General features: G+C 48.7%; 1 protein-coding gene across 3 annotated transcripts in view; it reads left to right on the top strand.

The window, feature by feature from the left end:
- dennd5b (DENN/MADD domain containing 5B) overlaps positions 1-18,488 on the top strand; it is a 60,149-nt gene extending 41,661 nt beyond the window's left edge. Inside the window, exons 7-25 of one of the 3 annotated variants that reach the window (XM_048267313.1) lie at positions 3,025-3,666; positions 4,673-4,904; positions 7,448-7,598; positions 7,866-7,956; positions 8,431-8,541; positions 9,722-9,853; positions 10,035-10,187; positions 10,395-10,473; positions 10,650-10,731; positions 11,136-11,264; positions 11,509-11,630; positions 12,813-12,958; positions 13,884-13,925; positions 14,525-14,643; positions 14,757-14,944; positions 15,219-15,301; positions 15,956-16,082; positions 17,354-17,528; positions 18,258-18,488. In XM_048267313.1, coding sequence (XP_048123270.1) covers positions 3,025-3,666; positions 4,673-4,904; positions 7,448-7,598; positions 7,866-7,956; positions 8,431-8,541; positions 9,722-9,853; positions 10,035-10,187; positions 10,395-10,473; positions 10,650-10,731; positions 11,136-11,264; positions 11,509-11,630; positions 12,813-12,958; positions 13,884-13,925; positions 14,525-14,643; positions 14,757-14,944; positions 15,219-15,301; positions 15,956-16,082; positions 17,354-17,528; positions 18,258-18,441 — 2,988 coding nt within the window. In that variant the 3' untranslated portion in view covers positions 18,442-18,488. The remainder of the gene's footprint in view (positions 1-3,024; positions 3,667-4,672; positions 4,905-7,447; positions 7,599-7,865; positions 7,957-8,430; positions 8,542-9,721; positions 9,854-10,034; positions 10,188-10,394; positions 10,474-10,649; positions 10,732-11,135; positions 11,265-11,508; positions 11,631-12,812; positions 12,959-13,883; positions 13,926-14,524; positions 14,644-14,756; positions 14,945-15,218; positions 15,302-15,955; positions 16,083-17,353; positions 17,529-18,257) is intronic. The other 2 variants (XM_048267314.1, XM_048267315.1) reach the window with 2 other exon arrangements.
- Positions 18,489-20,512: the final 2,024 nt, after the last annotated feature.

Here is a 20,512-nt window from a genome sequence, read left to right as displayed (position 1 = left end):
ACACACACACACTCACACACGGAGAAATTTTCTCTCTCTCTCTCTCTCTCTCGCGCTCTCTTTCTTTCTTTCTTTCTTTCTTTCTTTCTTTTTCTTTCTTTCTTTCTTTCTTTCTTTCTTTTTTTCTTTCTTTCTCTCTCTCTCTCTCTCTCTCTCTCTCTGTCTCTCTGTCTCTCTCTCTCTGTCTCTGTTTATTATTTGGATTCACCACTGAAATCGAGCTGTCTTTGATGCTAGCTGGAGTGGATGTGTTCCTGAATGTAAGATGATGGCTTGTATAAATTGGCCATAGCCCACTTAACTCATCCTCTCTTACTGCCATGAATAGTCTCATTTAGGGCTTGTATTGGGCCTATTTCATGTCAAATGATTGGACAGCTTTCCCCTGCTGTTCCACATGTGTGCTAACATCTGTCCACTCCCATTCCCCTGAAACGCACACGCTCCCAACTGGACTTCGGCAGCTCAGCTGTGCTGGCAGGGATGAGCCCAGCAGAGCCGTTGCTTCCGGACAGTTCTCTCGGACACGGTGCTCTCGACGGGCAGGCTAATCTCTCTCCCGCCACCGTATGAATTCTAATCATGTGCGGAGAGAGAGAACGAGAGAGAGAGAGAGAGAGAGAGAGAGAGAACGAGAAGAGCTCCGGAGAGCCTCTGCTGGCACTCTCAGCCCAAATCCAATTTCACACCCTCTGTGTCCTGCCGCGTCCACCCTGCACAAAACCTCTCCACATGCCCCGCTGCCAAGCGCCCGCTCCACTGCATGCTGCGTTCAAGCAGCCGTGACCTAGAAACTAGATGGCAATATCTGGAACAGGAAGGGAAATAAGTGTTGTTGAGACCCGACTGTAAACATTTGAATGTCTCTCAGTGGTCATTTTCCCATCAGTCCATAGTGGCGATTTCCCCATCTCATTCCACTCGGTCCTTTAGCGTGGTCAGAAGGGCAGTTCACTTGGGTGACGGGGGCCCAGGGGACAAGCAGCCGCTAAAACATGTTGAGAGTGTTGAGACTCTGTTCCACTCCCATGTTTGATGCACAGAGACTGAGTCGGGGCTTTTGGAGGAGCAATCTAGGCCAACACCCCTACGAATACACCACGGCCTTCACAAACAAACCGTGACTCAGCGACTCGTTTTTGACATGCCTGAGGTGGACGCCTCTCCTGCGCTGGGCATCCGCTAGAGCCCGGGTCGCCTCGACCGGACGCGTCACAGCAGATCTGTGCCCCATGACTGGAGATGGGCCTCTCACGGGTCCACGCACATGACTCAGACATCAGCCCAGCTCCAGCTACTGGAGAGAAAGAGAGGGAGAGAGAAAGAGAGGGAGAGGGAGGGAGGGAGAGGGAGGTGGGAGAATGATTGCAGGACTACAGGAGAGTGAGACCTCAGCCCAGCCTTAGCAGATGAGAGAGAGGGGCAGGGAGAGGGAGAGAGAGGGGCAGGGAGAGGGAGAGAGAGGGGCAGGGAGAGAGAGGGGCAGGGAGAGAGGGGCAGGGAGGGAGAGGGAGAGGGAGAGGGAGAGGGAGACCTTAACACAGCCCCAACAGATGGGAGGTTGAAAGAAAGCAAAAAAGAAAGAGTGATGGAGAGAGAGGGAAAGAGAAAGAAAGCAACAAAGATTATAAAACAAGGGGATGGAGAGTGAGGAAAGGGGTTGAGAAGGAGTGTGAGGGTAAAACTGCAGCTTAGAGACAGGGCTATTTTAACCATGCTGCCTCCAAGCACAGGTCAGAGCTCGCACGCAAGGTCAGCACTGCAACAAGGAGGGCTTGGACAGCAGACACACACACACACACACACACACACACACACACACACACACACACACACACACGGGCCCCAGAGAGCTGACTTGGCTGAAAATGCTTCCTCCTCACACACCCTTGGGGCTGTTCCGGCTCTCCTGCTCCGCTCTGTTGCCAAGGCTACAGCTGCCCAGCCAGTGGTCAAGGTCAGGGCCGGAGGAGGTGGGAATCCGCCGCGGAGCGGCAGGGGCAAGATGGCACCCGCGATGCTGGTGAGGCAGTGGAGGAGCATGGCATGTGTCTGCACCACCATCTGCAGATACCCTCTGTGGGACCAGCAGTGACACTCCATTCTGGCTCAGTGTCCAAGCAGTGTGTGTGTGTGTGTGTGTTTGAGATGAGGCCAGGGGAAACTGGAGTGGGGAACACAGTCCCTGTGGCCCACCTCTCACCTCTCCCTGTCAGACATGGCTCTTCACAGCCCACTGCCGCTGCTGACATGGACATGTCTTCACACTTTAGAGGTGACAGGCCTGCTGAGCTGCGAGAGAAACACCACGCACACACACACGAACACACACATGCGCACGCACGCATCTCACACAATCTTGCACATAAATAACATTGCATGCATACAGTTCCTTTTTGTGTTCACACACACACACACACACACACACACACACACACACACACACACACACACACACTTGATTTTGTGGCTTTATAGGTGAGCTGCTTGTCAGTCCTGTGTGCTGGCAGGATGAGTTGTTGAGCCCCTATGCTTGAGTGCTTCTTACACAGGCAAAGTGAGGCCATACAGCTGCCTAAAGACAAAACCAGCATTAGTTTACAGTCCACACACACACACACACACACACACACACACACACACACACACACTTAAACACACATGCACTCACACACACATGCACTGCTATGCTCTTGTCTGTTCCACTTCACGTGTTTCTGCCTCCATTTAATGCTTCAGTGTATCATCCGATTATTTCCACACCAAACACAAGCGGTAGGGAACACTGGAGTTTGTAGGTCAGTGTGCAAATCCAGTAGCAGTGGGTCAGACGCAGGTGTCTGGACATGCGTTACCATTGGCCTTTATTTTGACTGTGCCCTTGGCATGCTGGTTGTTCCCAATTAATATGAATGATGTGTACCTGGTCTATTTCTGCTCACTCTCCATTGTATGTGTACCACATATCTGTATATAGACACACACACACACGCATACTTATCCTCTCCTCTTGGTGTGCCGCAGGCGAACCTGTGCTTTGTGGACGTGGACAACCACACCATTGAGCTCCCTGAGGACTTCCCCCAGCTGCCCAACAAGCCCGAGTTCATCCGCGAGCTCACCGACGTGCTGCTACGCTTCGGCCTCTCCCCTGAGGGCAGCAACGCGCCCATCACCCTGACCGCCACCGCCCCCCCCACCACCACCAGCACCACCACCAGCAGCAGCCGGACGTCCGGTAGCCCCAGCGCCGGCCTGAAGAGCACCGTGCTGAGGGAGCTGGTGGACGACGGGCGCAACGGCAACCTGGGCCGCGAGGACATGGCCGTGCTGGAGCTGCTGCAGGGCAGCCCCACGCTGGACCGGCTGCAGGCGCTGGCCAAGCGCACCGGCGTGACCGTGGACCGCCTGGAGGCCATCCGCAGGGGCGTGCGGGACGGACAGGCCGACGGGGAGACGGGCGGAGGTGGGGGCAGCGCGGGGGGCAAGCGCTCGGCGGAGGACGAGCAGGAGCTGCGGAGCGCCCAGCTGAACGTGCAGCTGCGCGAGGTGTTCGCCGGCCGCTTCGCCACCATGTTCGCCGACTACGAGGCGTTCGTCATCCAGAGCGCCCCCGACCTGGAGTCCTGGCTCACCAACCGGGAACAGATGCACAACTTTGACAAGGTAGGAAATACACACATGATGCACACATACTGCACACACACACACACACACGCACACATACTACACACACACACACGCACACATACTGCACACACACACACGCACACATACTGCACACACACACACACACGCACACGCACACATACTGCACACACACACACACACGCACACATACTGCACACACACACACACACACACACACGCACACATACTGCACACACACACACACACCCACACGCACACATACTGCACACACACACACACACACACACACAAGAAAGAAGGAAACACACAAAAGGAGCAAACACACACACACACATACACAAGAGAAGTATACATAAACCCATTCACACAATCATGTCCCCTTGTTGTTCTCTTGCTAAGAGACATCAATTGAGAGGAGAGTGTGTCCACTAATGGCTTGCTCTCCTCCCCTGCCATGTCTGCATCGATCCATCAGATAGGTATTAACTAGAATGTGGGGCAGCTGCAGGCTAGTCCCTCTTAGTCTGGCCTCCTCAGGCAAAGCAGATGTTGCTCTTAGAGAAATAGGGTTGCCATAGATTCACTCATCACCCTAATGAGGCTCTGCTTCTCAGAATGGGCTGCTCAGGAGATGAGAGTGTCGATGTTAACATTATAGAACCGTTCAAACAGCACTTTTAATTGACCCCACTTAGACAGAAGCCGGCCAGAAAGTGCTCTCCTTGACTCGAGTATTGAACATGTATTTTTTCATCCTCTGAGAATCATTGCAAAGTCAACAGCTCCCAGATGAGTCAATAGGGATGAGTTTGGTATTAAAGTGATGGTAGTGTAACAGGTAGGCAGACACTGCCTGCTCCCAAGGCCACAGGAAATGAGTTATCTGTCCGCTAGAAATTGGCGAGGTTGTGTGAAATTGGATTTATTTGTGGCAGGTACAACTGTGCCCGTTCAGGACAGTGTGTCACCAGCAGCAAATAAAAGTGTGTGTGTGTGTGTGTGTGTGTGTGTCCAACCTCAGGCCTCTTTCCTGTCGGACCAGCCAGAGCCCTACCTGCCATTCCTGTCGCACTTCATCGAGACGCAGATGTTCGCCACCTTCATCGACAACAAGATCATGTCCCAGTGGGAGGAGAAGGAGCCCATGCTGCGGGTGTTTGACGGACGCATCGAGAAAGCCCGCCTCTTCAACGTGCGTGCCCCCAGCCTCCGCTCCTCCACCTACCAGAGGTGCACCATACTGGAGGAGTCAGGTGAGCTCACCTGTCGAATGAGCGCAGTCTCTGGAGCTCTTTCAGATCCCTTCAAAAGAGCTCTCAAATCCCATAGAAACAACTCCCAAATCTCTCTGCATTTAATCCCTGCGATGCACTGAGAAAGATGTGTAGTGTTTAAGTGAATGGCATTCTGCCAAATAGAGGTGACTCCCAGGATTGTGGGAATTGTATGCATGTGTGTGTACATTATCAGGGGTACTGTGTGTGGACTTTTTGTCATTCAGTGCAGTGGCAGAGACAGAGAAGGCTGCGGGACTTTGGGAGAAGGTTAGCTGAATGATGAGGCAAAATTAATCTTCCCTGGCTGCGTCACACCCGCACCCAAATAGACAAAAGGGCAGACTGTTCTGATGCTCTGATAATAGTCAGAGAGGGAGAGAGAGATGGAGGTAGAAAGATGGGGGGGAGAGAGACATGGGGGAGAAACGGAGGGAGAGAGAGAGAGATGTGAGGAGGTTTTTAATGAAGTCTTTCGAGCGAGAGAGCGAGCGAGAAACATAAAGCAGTCTTTCAGATCTCCTGGAGTTGGAGAGGGTACATGGATGTTAAGTGCTCCTGCCAGAGGAAGTAAAGGACATGGTCAGGCAGAGGCAGAGCCTCTGGGCAGTCCCAAGGTCCGTGTGGACACTGAAGGAAGTCCGGAGTCCTTTAAAGGGAGCCTGTCAGCTGTTGGCAAGTGTATGTGTTCGAGTGGCCCAGGTCTTTTGTCTTAATTAAAACTCATCTGACTTCAGCTCATTAACTGCACTAATTACGGTTGCTGCATCTGTAGAAGGAAGCCTAGGGCTGCAGGACTGCATAGGTAATGAAACTCTGGATGACTGGCCAGCTGTGTGTGTGTGTGTGTGTGTGTGAGACCAAGAGAGAGTACAGAAGGGCATATGCATATGCTCTTGTATGTGTTCAGAATCACTGGTATTCCGTCATTTCCAATTATGACTTTCTGTTTTTGTTGATGTTAGGGGAAGCACACACAACATTACTGTGTGTTAGTGAGATAAACTGGAGAAGTTTCTGTGCTGCTCTCTCATTAAACTTTCATCAAGCTCAGACACACAATCACATGCATTTGCACAGACACACACAGGCACACACACATAGGTACGCACATGCAAGTCATGCACACACATGTACACACACAGACACATACACTCACATGCACATAGGTACGCACATGCACGTAATGCGCGCGCACACACACGTATACATAGGTATGCACATGCACGTAATGCATACACACACACACACACACACACAAACACACATACATACACGTACACACGCACACACACACAACCGGGCATGCACTTACTGGCATGCACTTACTGGCTTAAACAGGTCCTCTGCTCCGTAACATACCGGTATGTAGGTTGTGCAGAGTTAATGAATGCAGGAATGTAAACAGTGCACTCAGGAAAGAGCATTAAGGCAGGAGAGCCCAGAGTCTCCATCCACCCATCCATCCATCCAGCCAGCCTGGGTGTCTCGCAGCTTCTCAGCGCTCGGAAGCCCACGTGCAGACGGATCTATCTGACCAGTGTCCCATCAGCCTCCACTAGCCGTACGTATGCAGGGGAGCAGGCTCTTATGTAATGTAGCCCCCAGTACATGTCCCTGACAGAGAGAGGGGTGGAGGGAGAAGGAGGGAGGGCGAGAGAGAGGGATAGAGAGACAGAGAGAGAGGGGGATAGAGAGAGGGGTGGAGGGAGAAGGAGGGAGGGTGAGAGAGAGGGATAGAGAGACAGAGAGAGGGGGATGGAGAGAGAGGGATGGAGGGAGAAGGAGGGAGGGTGAGAGAGAGGGATAGAGAGACAGAGAGAGGGGGATGGAGGGAGAAGGAGGGAGGGAGAAGGAGGGAGGGAGAAGGAGGGAGGGTGAGAGAGGGATAGAGAGAGGGGTGGAGGGAGAAGGAGGGAGGGTGAGAGAGGGATAGAGAGAGGGGGATAGAGAGAGAGGGATGGAGGGAGAGGGAGGGAGGGAGAAGGAGGGAGGGTGAGAGAGGGATGGAGGGAGAGGGAGGGAGGGAGAAGGAGGGAGGGTGAGAGAGGGATAGAGAGATAGAGAGACAGAGAGAGAGAGGGATAGAGAGACAGAGAGAGAGCGGGATAGAGAGAGGGGGATGGAGGGGCTGGGGGCCAAACAGAAAGGCAGATAAAGAGGTTGGATGAGCGCGAGCAGGATGAAAGGACTGCACTCATGTCCTAATGAATAACAACAATGCTTTGATGTTTGGCCAAGGCTCCTTGTGGGGGACAGTCCAGTCCACAGCACTTTCTGCCAGGCTGTGAACACTTTCTCTCTCTCTCCCTCCCTCCCTCTGTCTTTCTTTCTCTCTCTCTCTCTCTGCTCCGCTGGCACCAGCACACTGTCTGTGTCAGAGTGGCTCAGCGGCTGATATTTTCCCTCATGTCATCATGTCATGCTTGAAATGACAGATTGATTGGGTTTTGATTTTGGTGCTAAGCTGCTGTCGCTTCTCCCCCCCTCCCCCTCCCCTCCCCACCACATCCAACCTCCAGCCCAGGCCATCGAGCAGCGACTGATGAAGATCGATCACACGGCCATCCACCCCCACCTGCTGGACATGAAGATTGGCCAGGGCAAGTACCAGCAGGGCTTCTTCCCCAAGCTGCAGGCCGACGTGCTGGCCTCCGGACCCACGAATAACAAGTAAGCCTCCCGCTGCACAGCAGCTAGTGGTACACTAGACTATAAATCATAGAGAACTGTGGAGCAGTGTCAGACGTCTACATATGTTCAACTGGATTGTGCTATAACCATACAGAACCATTTGAAACAAAGAAGTCATGGAAATACTCAAGTATATGTGTCTTTTTAAGCAGTGTTTGTCTACATCTTGATATGCTGTAGATTCCTAAAGTATTGTACTTGTATTAGTGGTTGTGTTTCTGATGGTGTGTGTGTGTCTGTCTGCAGGTGGTCGAATCGCACAGCCACATCTCAGCGCCGACAGGACAGGCACAGACATCACAACGAACACCTAGGACTGGACAACGACCTGAAAGAGGTAACTCCCTCAAACTGGACAGCCGTGTCAGAGTCCTGATCTTTCTGTTCCCCTGTCCCTTCCTCTGTCATCTGTCTGGTGGTTTTGTTAGTTTGTTTGTTGTTGTTTTTCAAACTATTAGTATGGTAGGTAGTTTGTCTGGTACTTTTAATTTGGTCTCCGTCTCTCTGTCTCTTTTTGTGAGTTTCCTTCCTCTTTTCCCTCATTTCCCCTTTCACGTTGTTTTGTTTGGGACTTTCTTTGGCCTGTCTTCTGTTCAGCGTTCTCTTGTCTAAGTGTGTTGTGTGCTCATGTGCATGCTGCCTGTCTGCCTGTCTGTCTCTTTCTTTCTTTCTTTCTTTCTTTCTTTCTTTCTTTCTTTCTTTTTTTCTTTTTTCTTCTGTCCTGTCTTCTTTCCGTTCTGTTTGTCCCGGTCGTCGCATGTCGCCTGGCGTTGCGCTCTTGTGCTGGTTTGGGCCGTACCAACCCCACCAGCAGGTGGAGGGGTGTCTGGTGCTGCAGAACTCTATGGCTTTTTGGGAGTGGGACAAAGCGCCTCCCCCGCCTCTTAAACCGCCCAAAAAGTCCTTCTCAGCCTGCTGCCTGGTATGTGAAGGGAGTGTCCATGTGCAGTTTACCCCCCCGCCCCCCTCACAACCCCTACCCCCCCTCCCCTCTCACCACTCAACCCCTGCCCACTCACACACCTGCTTGAGGAATCACACACGTTATGGGTGTCAGTAACTAACACACACCTGCACGCGTATTAATGATAAAAAGAACATCCCCTCAGGTCCTTTATTCTGTGGGCCCCCATCAAAGGAGATCTAGTCACAGTGGAATGTCCTCCAGCTGCAGAGCTGCTGTCTGAGGGTTCCGAGGGTTCAGAGGGTTCCTGGGTGACGAGGGCAGTGTGTGACAGGATGAAAGAGGGAGACAGAGATGGGATCTTGAAAGAGCAGAGCAGAGAACACCCAGAGAGATTAGCTCCACGAGAGAGAGAGAGGGAGGAGAGGGGAGGAAGGAAAGGAGGGGCAGGAGCAAAACCAGAGAGAGAGACAGATTAGACACAGAGGCATGGAGAGAGGGGAAGAGGTGACGATGATAGACTGAACAGAAGTTTAGGTTTTACTTTGCTTTGTTTTGTTGTTGGTTTTTTTTTCTTGGGGGGGGGGGTGGTATTGTAGTTATGTTGTTTTATTTCAGTGTGGCTCTTCAATGATGAAAACCATTTAGAACTATTATTTCAATTTTCAATTTAATAGCAATTTAATTGCACATGTCTCATGGCGCTTTACAGAGTGTTAAACAATCAGAGAATCCTCTGATTAACCAGAGATTATCCTCAAAACAAGTTAGAAATGCTCCCAAAGTACGAGACTTATGGAGCTGTGGGACTTCTCTGTGAGAAACTAAAAGAATCACAACACAACAGCTGTTCGCTCAAGGTCAATTCCTCCTCCTCATTTGCAAACAACAGGGCCTAGCTTCAGAGATATTTCCATGGAGGATAGATCAAAGTGCCATAATGTCTTCACTCTATTAAAAGAACATCTCTCTTCTCAATCACACAGATTCCCCCTCCCATCCCTCTAAATGTCATTTCAGTGAGGACATACCGCAACTTGTTAAACTTACTCAGCAATCTTTTAATTACATTTCTCTGGAAACTTTCAAAAGTCCCTGTGATATTTCTTTGAAGCTGAAACTCCTTTCTCTCTGTTTTGTCTCGGTGTGTGTGTGTGTGTGTATGTGTGTGTGTGTGTGTGTGTGTTTCTGTGTGTAGAAGTACATGCAGGAGGCCCGTAGTCTGGGGAAGAACCTGCGGCAGCCCAAGCTGTCGGACCTTTCCCCAGCGGTCATCGCTCAGACAAATTGGAAATTTGTCGAAGGGCTCCTAAAGGAGTGTCGCCTGAAGGTGAGGCTAAACACACACACACACACACACACACACACACACACACACACACACAGACATGCCACCTCACTCAGAGATATGTTGCACCTTAGCGAACGTTAAGAGCACAGTAGGTGCGTAGGTGCGTAGGTGCGTGGGTATCCTCTGGGTGTGTGTTAACGGGAAGGGTGGTGCTGTGCAGACGAAGCGCATGCTGGTGGAGAAGATGGGCAGGGAGGCGGTGGAGCTGGGCCACGGAGAGGCCAGCATCACCGGCCTGGAGGAGAACACGCTCATCGCCAGCCTCTGTGACCTGCTGGAGAGGATCTGGAGCCATGGCCTCCAAGTCAAACAGGTCAGCACACACACACACACACACACACACACACACACACACACACACACATATGCATATTCATTCACTAAATCTTCTACGGTGATCTACACAAGATAAAGAAGAGAGATAATGCTGTGTTGCATGAGATGCGTGTGCCATGCGTGCCTCTGCCACTCTGCCGTCTCTGTGCTGACTCATGACCTGTTTTCTCTTGGCCATCTGTAGGGGAAGTCAGCCTTGTGGTCACATCTCCTTCACTATCAGGCCCGAGAGGAAAAACAGAGCTTACTAACCGATTCACCAGGCAAGGCCACACACATACACACACACACACAGATGCATGTACATGTGAATGCATAACTTCAGACATGAAAACAGTGCACAAACACACACACACACTGCAGACACACGTGTGCACAAATACACACACAGACAGGTATGGAAGCTCCATAAGCTGAAGGCCTTCTTATTGTCCTGCAGGGTCAAACAGTCCAGAGAGGCGAAAATCTGATGCCGGTCTCGGGCTCTCAACGCTGCGCGTCTCTGTCATACAAGATATGAGGTATGTGTGCTTCCTGTTTACACAGCTCATGGTGTGAAAAAGATGAGTGTGCTCATGTGAGATGTGGCGGGGGAAAGCCCTGCAAGGCCTCCCACGCATGGCAGTGCAGGGGACTTCACCACTGGACTCTGCTGTTGTCCCTTGTCAGCTGGAGGAGTTTTCTTTGCATGTTTTGTGGTCGTTGGGCAGTTTCATAACTCACAATTACCTCTCTCTCTCTCCCTCTCTCTCTCTCTCTCTCTCTCTCTCTCTCTCTCTCTCTCTCTCTCTCTCTCTCTCTCTCTCTCTCTCTCCTCCCTCCCTCCCTCCGTCTCTTTCTCCCTCACTCTCTGACTCTCTTATCTCTTTCTCTTTCTCTTTCTCTCACTCCATTGTGTTTCCCCATCACTCTATCCGTGGCTCAGGCACATCCAGAGTATGAGTGAGATTAAGACAGATGTGGGCCGCGCCCGGGCCTGGATCCGCCTCTCCCTGGAGAAGAAGCTGCTCTCCCAGCACCTCAAGCAGCTGCTGTCCAACCAAGCCTTAACCAAGTATGTGACTGACCGCCACTCTCCGAATCAGAACACTCAAAGCCCCTAAAAACTCTAAAAACTCTCCGAATCAGAACATAGAGAGCCATGCACTTGTATAAGAGCATGTGTGGTCCTAAATAGGTGTGCAAATATGGATTTATGCAAAGGTTTCCATCTTTATATCACAATTAAACTTGTGCAATACTACAAAAAACTGCTTGTGTTTGTGGCTAGTTGTGTGATTGTGTAATGTGTCCCACAGGAAGCTGTATAAGCGCTATGCATTCCTGCGCTGTGATGAGGAGAAGGAGCAGTTCCTCTTCCACTTGCTCAGTCTCAACGCTGTCGACTATTTCTGCTTCACCAACGTTTTCACCACCATCAGTGAGTGGCACAGCAGCACATGAACTCCAGCAGCACACGACCACAACATTACAACACCAACGCAACGGCCACACGCACACACACACACACACACACACACACACACACACACACACACACACACACACACACACACACACGCCTACCCCACCGCAAGCCTCTCAATCACTGCAGCAATGCAGAGCAAAGGACCCGCACTGCACAAATGCTGCTACATGTGAAAACATGACCACAAACTTCACATATTAAGTTGTCTGACATAATGTCATTTCACAAAGACAACATGACCCAAAGCATTTTAAACAGCACCCCATACCATGAGCAGAGCGCAGTACTAAAACAAAACCGTTATTTTTACAATGTCTCTTTGTCCTCCATCTGGTCCTTTTGGCTGTGCCGACCTCTGACTCTAATCTCTAATTTAATGAAGTATATTTGAACACGGTCTCATATGGCCAGCGAGTAACTCATTTTTTTTTTTTTTGCGTCTCAGTTGACGGATCAGTCACTGTCCTCGTCTGCACTGTCCTGCCCCGTCCTTGTGTGTCCCCCTGCCACCTCTCCCCAGACAGCTCACAGACGCTCACGTCTCTGTTTGTTTGGCCTCACCCGCCCAGCGGATGCGAGCACAGAGGCAATATCCCACCCTCCGACAGCTCCGACCGCTTACCTGGCCATAAAAACGCTCATTTTCGCAGACCGATGCCTTTTTTTAATCCATCAGTCCACTCACGTCTGCGCGCTGCTGTTGTTGTGTGGGGCTTGTGATTGGATCTGACTGCGGTGCGCTGTAGCGGGGCAGGCGGGCTGGCACCGGGCCCTCCAAGGAGGCTGAGCAAGCAGGCGGGCAGGCAGGCGGGCGGAGGCTGTGCCAGGTAGACGGAGGCACGCTGCTCCTCCAGGGGAGCACTGATAAGATGCTTATCTCTGCCGCGCTTGCTGCACACCAGTGGCACAGCATTGCATTCTACAATCTTCTCTTCAGATGGAACAGGGGCCTTAGGTGCTATCTGAAGATTTCTTACAAAAGTAACAGATACAGATCGAAAAAATTTTTTTTATAAGAACAGGCCCATTAAACTGTGACTAAGACTCACTTTAATGTGTCAGCCACAAAGAAATGTCATGGTGCTTCTGGAACTGCTTTACATAACTGTGTTTTGGTTCTGATTGTCTTTTCAGTGATCCCATACCGTGCTGTCATCATCCCCATTAAGAAGCTCAGTAACGCCATGACGACGTCCAACCCATGGGTGTGCGTGGCGGGCGAGTTGGGCGACTCCGGCGTCATGCAGATCCCCAAGAACGTTCTGGAAATGACCTTCGACGTGAGTTCCGTGCATTTGTGCCTGGTGCATGTTTGTGTGTGTGGCTGCCAGCTGTCTCATTCCCTTTGTCCTCCCCACATCCCAACACTCCCTTGTGTTAACTCCTGCACTCCTGCATTAGGCAAAGTGTGCTTAGCAGGCACTAAAGTAGACTTGTTAGAACAGGAGCGCATCAGAACTCTAATAACTGCATCGTGATTTATGAGTTTTTGAAATTAACATCTGGATCAATAGAGCATCAATTACTTAATGCTATTTTGTTAGTAATGCCTCATAAATGCCATTTTGAAGTATATGCATTTGAAAGGCAAAATAATTAATAGTAATTGTTTTCAGTCAGTTTTGTGTTAATACATTCTCCCTGTAAATCTCAAGACCACCCAGTAATAATTTAATAATGGATTTTATTAACCTTGCATGAGAAGCATATGCAGCCTCCCAGGAGAACACCTGTAGGCAGGTAAAAGATGCTGGTGGTTTAGCTCCCAGATCCCAGACACTGGAACATTCTCCATCTTTACTCTGTATCCATCAGAGAAGGTGCATAGGCTCAACAGGCTGCTCTATATGTGCTTTTACAATTATGTGTGGGTGTTGTGGTGGTGGATAACTGATAAGTGATACAACATATTTCATATGTATGCATTGGTAGTTTATTGTAGCTTTGTCTGGAACCTGTTTGAGTGATTGAAAGTAAGTTAGAGATGTGTGTACCCCATAAAGTATTTTGGCATGGAGTTGTGTTAGTAATCCACGATGCCAACACTGTAAATGATGTTAGTTGTGCTAGTTTGACCTGAGAGTGCCCAGGCGTGTTGACGGCGCTAACCCGGCCTCCCTGAGGCCCGACACACAGCCTGCTGCCCGGCACTGCGTTGTCGTCGGTCATCCATCATGTCCTAACTCATGTCTTCCCTCCTCCCAGTCTGCGTTCAGGCCTCCCACTCACATCACCGCTCTGTTCAAGGTTAGACCTGCATCGCTGCGGCCCTCTCTCCCCCTCACCCCCACCTCACCTCACCTCACCTGACCTCACCTCACCCCACCTGACCTCTCCTCTCGACCTTCTCGGCTCCTGTCTGTGTGGCTCTAACTTCTCTTGATTGGCTTGGATTGACTTGGTTTCCAACTGTAAACCTGCCGTTCATAACCTTCAGCTGCTAGTCTAACAGTAGTTTTAAGCTTTGCCATCACGGGTGCCACTTTGTGATTTAAAATCCATCTTCATAATCAGTGTCATAATGGGTGATTCCTTCTATTGTTGAATTAATAGCAGTCGTCACATTGATTTGCCTTTGACGGCTGAGCCGTACTCCTTATTAGCAAGTAGCACTAGAATTGGCCTGTTTTCAAGCTTTGTTCTAATCTTCAGCAAATTAGCAAATCTGATTTTTGTACTTCTAAGTAGTTCTACTCTTTTAGGTTGTAGTCCTATCCAAAAAAATCTTTTCCACCTCTCTCTCCCTCTCTCTCTCTCACACACACACACACACACACACACACACACACACACACACCTATACATCATTGCACAAATCTCACTGTTATTTGTGTGTGTGTTTTCAGTGTCAGAACCTTGGCAAGCTCACCACTGTTCAGCTGGGTCATGACAACTCAGGGTTGCTGGCCAAGTGGCTGGTTGACTGTGTGATGGTCCGCAATGAGATCACTGGACACACGTACAAGTAAGAAGCTCCCTGTTGAGATCACTCAATACTGGCCCTGTGCTTCGGACATATTTATTTGTAGTTTTATATAACTGGCTGTCATGATGTGAATGTAATTCCTTGTTTTCTAGGTTCCCTTGCGGCCGCTGGCTGGGTAAGGGTGTGGATGACGGGAGTCTGGAGAGGGTTCTGATTGGTGAGCTCCAGGTCCCTACCAGTGATGAGGAGGCGGGGCGAGGGAGTCGGACTCCACCCATGCAGCGCTCTCCCTCTCAGCCCAGACGAATCAGCATCACGTCTCTCAGTGGCCGTGCCAGCAGTGAGTGCACACACACCACACACACACACACACACACACACATACACACACACACACATACACACACATTATATATATATATATATATATATATATACATATATATATATATATACACACACACACACGCAGCACCACTGTGTTTCTTTACAAGTGAATATTATTCAGTTTGGCACTTGCTGTTAAGTTGTGTGCTTTCAGAGTGGTGTTACAAGAGCTTATGCATCCATAATCGATAGTGCTGTTTATTGAGCTTGGTTTACTTTTATTGTAGAGCCAACCTCAGCACAAATACAGGAAGGCATCGGGGAGTCGGTCAACAACATTATAAAGCACTTTCACAAGCCAGAGAAGGAGGTATGTACAATGTCTGCTAAACACACACGCACACACACATTATGCTTACATACGGTTAACAAACTCTCTGTAATGAGTCTACAGCATGCCCTGCTCATTGTGCATTTGTTTAGTCTAAAATGGGCACTAACGGTCACTCCCCATGGGATCCTGGTTTCCATCTCCACCGTGATTATGGAGAAATGATGGCCAGTGTTGCAGTGCGTAGCGCGTTATGCTACTCTCAGATCTCAGTAGCCACAGGCCTCACTGCTCAGTATGGTGTTGTTAACTATGCTGCTGCTCTATTGATCCCACTGGAGGCATTGAGACCCAAGTACACCGCTGTGGTCTAGCCTTTCATACTTGGGAAAGAAGGATGTCCCCTGCAGGTGTAAAAGGCAATACAGGGGATTAGTCTGAAGTAAAGAGCATTTTTATTAGCGTTTTATATCCGCATGTGTGGGGTATGTTTGTCCCTCTCCCTTCTTCCCACTCTCCTCTTTCTTATAACTAATCTCTCTCTCTCTCTCTCTCACTATCACACTCACACTCACACTCACACTCACACTCACACTCACACTCACACTCACACTCACACTCACACTCACACTCACACTCACACTCACACTCACACTCACACTCACACTCACACTCACACACTCTCTCTCCCAGAGAGGTAGTCTGACCCTGCTGCTGTGTGGGGAGAATGGGCTGGTGGGCTCTCTGGAGCAGTTCTTCCACCACGGCTTCAAGACGGCACGACTCTTCCAGAAGAGCATCTTCATCTGGGACTTTGTCGGTGAGTGCAGACGGCACCCATAAAGCCCGAAATAGCGTCTATAAAACCCAGGCAAGGGGCCGTTACATCTTTAGTGACTCGTTCACGCCTCGTAGCAGACATCTCGGCAGAAGGCAGCCATTCTCAGTCAGTGAGAGATGGAGGCAGGGCAACTGCTCGGCACAGCTATGGTCAGAATCAATACCCCAGTAGGGCATCGGGGACATGCCATTCTTTCACACTGACTCTATGCATGTGCACTCCATGCAACAGTGCTTACACCTGATTGAATAAACTTGATGTTATGTAACATAATGAATGGCAATATAATCATGTGATTATATCTGAGTTCTGTTGGGCAGATGTTCAGCCGCTCTCCTGTGGGTCATTTTACTGACTGTAATGTACACGATGCTTTAGTGCCCTCTGGTGATAAATAGATGTACTCCAATTGTTCCTGTGGTCGGGTTCTGCTTGTTGGACTGACACTGGTGGAGAGCTTGGGAATTGCTTGACATGTATGCAAATTATTTATGTAACAACCTGTTGGATTACAGTGGTATAACAGTGCCATATCAAGTGGTTTATCAAGCACTTGGGATTTGTGTCTTTTTACATTCAAACAGTAGTAGGTTTCAGTTCAGTTTGTGCCTTTGGTAGGTCAGGAGGAAAAATGCATAACTGTGAATATGTTAGAGAGTGTGTGTGTGTGTGTGTGTGTGTGTGTGTCTTTATTGTGTGCCCGGGCTAAAAAGCGAGGTGGCATCCCCATGTTGGAGCCAGCTCCTTTGCATGTCATTTGCATGCATTAGGGCTGAGAGGTGTCTCTAAGCGCCAGATCATGTGAGCCGTTAGCATGTAATGAAAGGGCATAAAACATGCGCCAGCACCACTGCACCTCTCTCCATGACAACCACACCCAAAGCCACCCCTACTCTCTAGGGCTAGTTATCACAGAAATGTACCCCCGAAATAAATTTTATACATTCGTAGATGCTATTGTTTTCAGATTTTTCAGATCATTGGCATAATTGTGTCATGAATTCATGTATTCAGTTATTTTCTACTGATGTTATATGATGATGCATTGTCTGTAAGCACTTTCTTATTTTGGCCATTCTGAGAAATTGTAGAGCTGATGTGTTCATCATTTTTCCCCTATTTGTTTGGGTCACAGTGATCTGAAATATTTGCACTGACTTAAAGTTTCTGGGACATCCCTTGATGGATTTATGTCTCTTGTCATATGTAACACATGTAATAAGCTGTGTGTGTGTGTGTCCCTCCTCCAGAGAAGGCAGTGGAGTATATGGAAAGTGCTGATCAGATGGGGGACTTGCAGGAGACTGCAGAGCCTCTAGGCCTAACCTGTGAAACCTTCTGTCGCTATGCCAACGCCATCAACAACTCGCCACGCAGCATTGGCAAGGATGGCAAGTTCCAACTGCTCGTCTGCTTAGGAGCCAGGTGAGAAGCAGGATTTTAAAATGAAACAAAAGAGGGCAAGAACCAAAGCATTAAAGGCACCCTTAATAAGACTTGCTCTCGGGGCCCTGTGGTTGAGCGGTGCAATAATAAACAAACTAAATATGCGTCTTTTGCAACAAAGTATGAACATTACTCCGATATAATATAGAGGGAATGGACTGACAGCAGTCTGTAGGAAAAGATCTCAGAATTTCTGTAGCATAGCAGCTTTTTTGCTTTTCAATTTCGGCGGGGGGTCAATTTCCTACCTGAAACTAGAGTTGCTAGGTCGGTAATCGCCTACAGGGGGCCGTTCAGACAATGGCAGAAGTGCCATCCGTTATGTTATGAGGTTATGTGCCATCAAAATGATTTTGGTAATGTTATGTTATGGTCAAAAAACTGTTAAGGGTGCCTTTAAAAAATGGACAGAATCTATAAAGTCTAAATTCCTCTGTCTAGCTGGTCCAGTATGCTCCAATTCCAACCTGGTTACGGGTGTGTTGTGTTGGTCACTGTGCCCTGCGTGTTGTTGTGGAGATGATGCGTGCCTGTGCCCTGCGTGTTGTTGTGGAGATGATGCGTGTTGTTGTGGAGATGATGCGTGTTGTTGTGGAGATGATGCATGTTGTTGTGGAGATGATGCGTGCCTGTGCCCTGCGTGTTGTTGTGGAGATAACGCGTGCCTGTGCGCAGACACTGATTAGCCCCCTGCTGTGTGTGTCTCAGGGACCGGCTGCTGCCCGAGTGGCTCCCCCTGCTGGTGGAGTGCCCGGTGATCACACGCATGTACGAGGAGACCGCCATGCTCCGCGACCGCACCACCGTCAACGCGCTCATCGGAGTGCTGCAGACCCTCCACGACTTCGCCATTACGCTGGAGACCTCGCTGGTCAAGGGCTTTGACTTGTAGCAGCCAGCTTCCATGGACCGAAACCCCCCACTCCCCACCCACCTCCACCCCCCTTTTCGCCCCCTACTCTCTGATGCCTCCACAGATGCCACTTCAAGGCACTGGCAAGCCGCACAACCCACTGTGGGAATAAAACGTGACCACTAAAAAGAGCAGGATGGCTGAGGAACGAGGAGGCTCTTTGAAGGACAAATAAACAAGAGACTCTAGCCCCACCTCCCTCCCCTGGCTCTGTGTTTAGTTGCAGTGCGTAGGCCTTTGGGTCAAAGTTGAGTGCAGTATTACCCCATACCTTGTGCTTTAAAACACACAACTCAAAAAGAAATCAACGTCTTGTGTGAATCTCTATATAAACTGTATGAAGCTCTGTGTGAAGCTCACTATGAAGATATTTTTCCTATGAACTCTCATTGCTCTTATAATGCAGGGCTCCGTGGCACAGACGTGGGCTCGGGTTTCCACCTTCAATACTTAGTAGAGTACGCAAGCATGTATTCAGTTCAGTGATTGAACCTTTTCTCCAACGATGGACAAAAATGAAAGGAAATAGTGATGTATTGGTTTTATGCGTGAATGCGTGACAAAAAAACAAACAAAACTGTAATGGTTTGAGAGACCCTGTGCTTCTCCCAATGCTTCAGTGTAGTCCCTACATTTGATCAGCACAAGCCCCATGTGTGAGGCTGAGGGAGAGAGCAGAGCGGCAGGAAAAGAAAAGAGTTGCAGAGCCTCTCTTATTTGCACTCTTAACATCCAGAACTGAATCATGACTCCCATACGAGATGGCTCATAACCAACTAACCCATGGTACTGATCTAGCCCCTCACACTGCGCAATGATTGGCTGTGGGATCTCCTGTGGACCCTCCCCCTAAACAGAATTGGATAAGAAAGGGGGCTTGGCACTGACATCAGTGAAATGGACATTCCATCTTGATGTTAGAAAAGCAGTAGTGACTTTTGTGTGTGTGTGTGTGTGTGTGTTTGTGCGCGTCTGTGTGCGCAATTTTGTGTGCCCACTCAATTTAATTTTCTCATTATTTTTGTATATTGAGCTGTTTACAGTATTAGTCTCAAAATTAAGTGTTCGAAAACATTTTGTGGTTTTCATGGTCAGCAGCTCAGATCTGCGTGTGTGTGTGTGGATGGGTGAAAAAGAGGGAGATGGTGTCTTCTGATGAGGATACTTCAAGAATTATGTATGTATGCATTGCCAAGAATTTTGAAGGTTTCTCCGTACGATGACACAAGCAAAATAGTGCATATAGTACTTTACGAAAACAAGCAATAACAAAGGCACAGCCATGGTCCTAGTAGCCCTGCTAATGCATTTCAATGGATTTCTTGATACACAAAAGTTTTGATTTAATTTAAATTACACTTTAATTTTTGTCTGTATTAAATTTCATGAGTCAGTCTCAGAGCAAAAGTGTTTCTTTTTTAGTTCTAAAAAAAGGCTTTATTTTCATCAAGAAGACAATTTTCCAACTTGCAATTCTGAGACCAGCTTGATGAAAGATAGTATGGCATTAAGTCAAGTGTAAATACTGCAAATGTGCATGTCTCAAATTTAGGAAAAAACTATTTGGGATTTTATTGTGACCCTTTGGCATTCAACAAAATAATCTGATTAAATTATTACTTATATTATTGTATATGCTAAAAACCAATGACTTTCAGGTTCTGACTGTGGACTAGCTTTTATTTTATTTAGATATAACACATCTGCTGCTGTACTTTTAAGAAAGATTTTAACCACTAGACCAATCTATTTGCTTACACTGAAATCATTATTTTTACCCATGCATTCATTTAAGGGGTAATGCTCATTCTTCTGTTGGAATGTTTTACTTATTTTATTTTATTTTAATCTTTTGGGTCTGTTAATATTTCTACTTTTTGAGACTGCAGATTTCCTCAGTATTATTGAGACACTGGTCATTTTAAACCCTTTGTTTAGCCAGCTGGCTGAGTGAACTAAAATGTTCAATCGAGGAGTTTTCTTGTGTCATATTTTAATTGCATTGTCCTGGTTGATGTCCTGGTTGATGCTCTCCAGTGCGATCAGCCGC

This window comes from Alosa alosa, chromosome 17 (assembly GCF_017589495.1).
Source record: "Alosa alosa isolate M-15738 ecotype Scorff River chromosome 17, AALO_Geno_1.1, whole genome shotgun sequence".
Classification (NCBI taxonomy): Eukaryota; Metazoa; Chordata; class Actinopteri; order Clupeiformes; family Clupeidae; genus Alosa; species Alosa alosa.
This window is presented reverse-complemented; position numbering and strand designations above follow the sequence as displayed.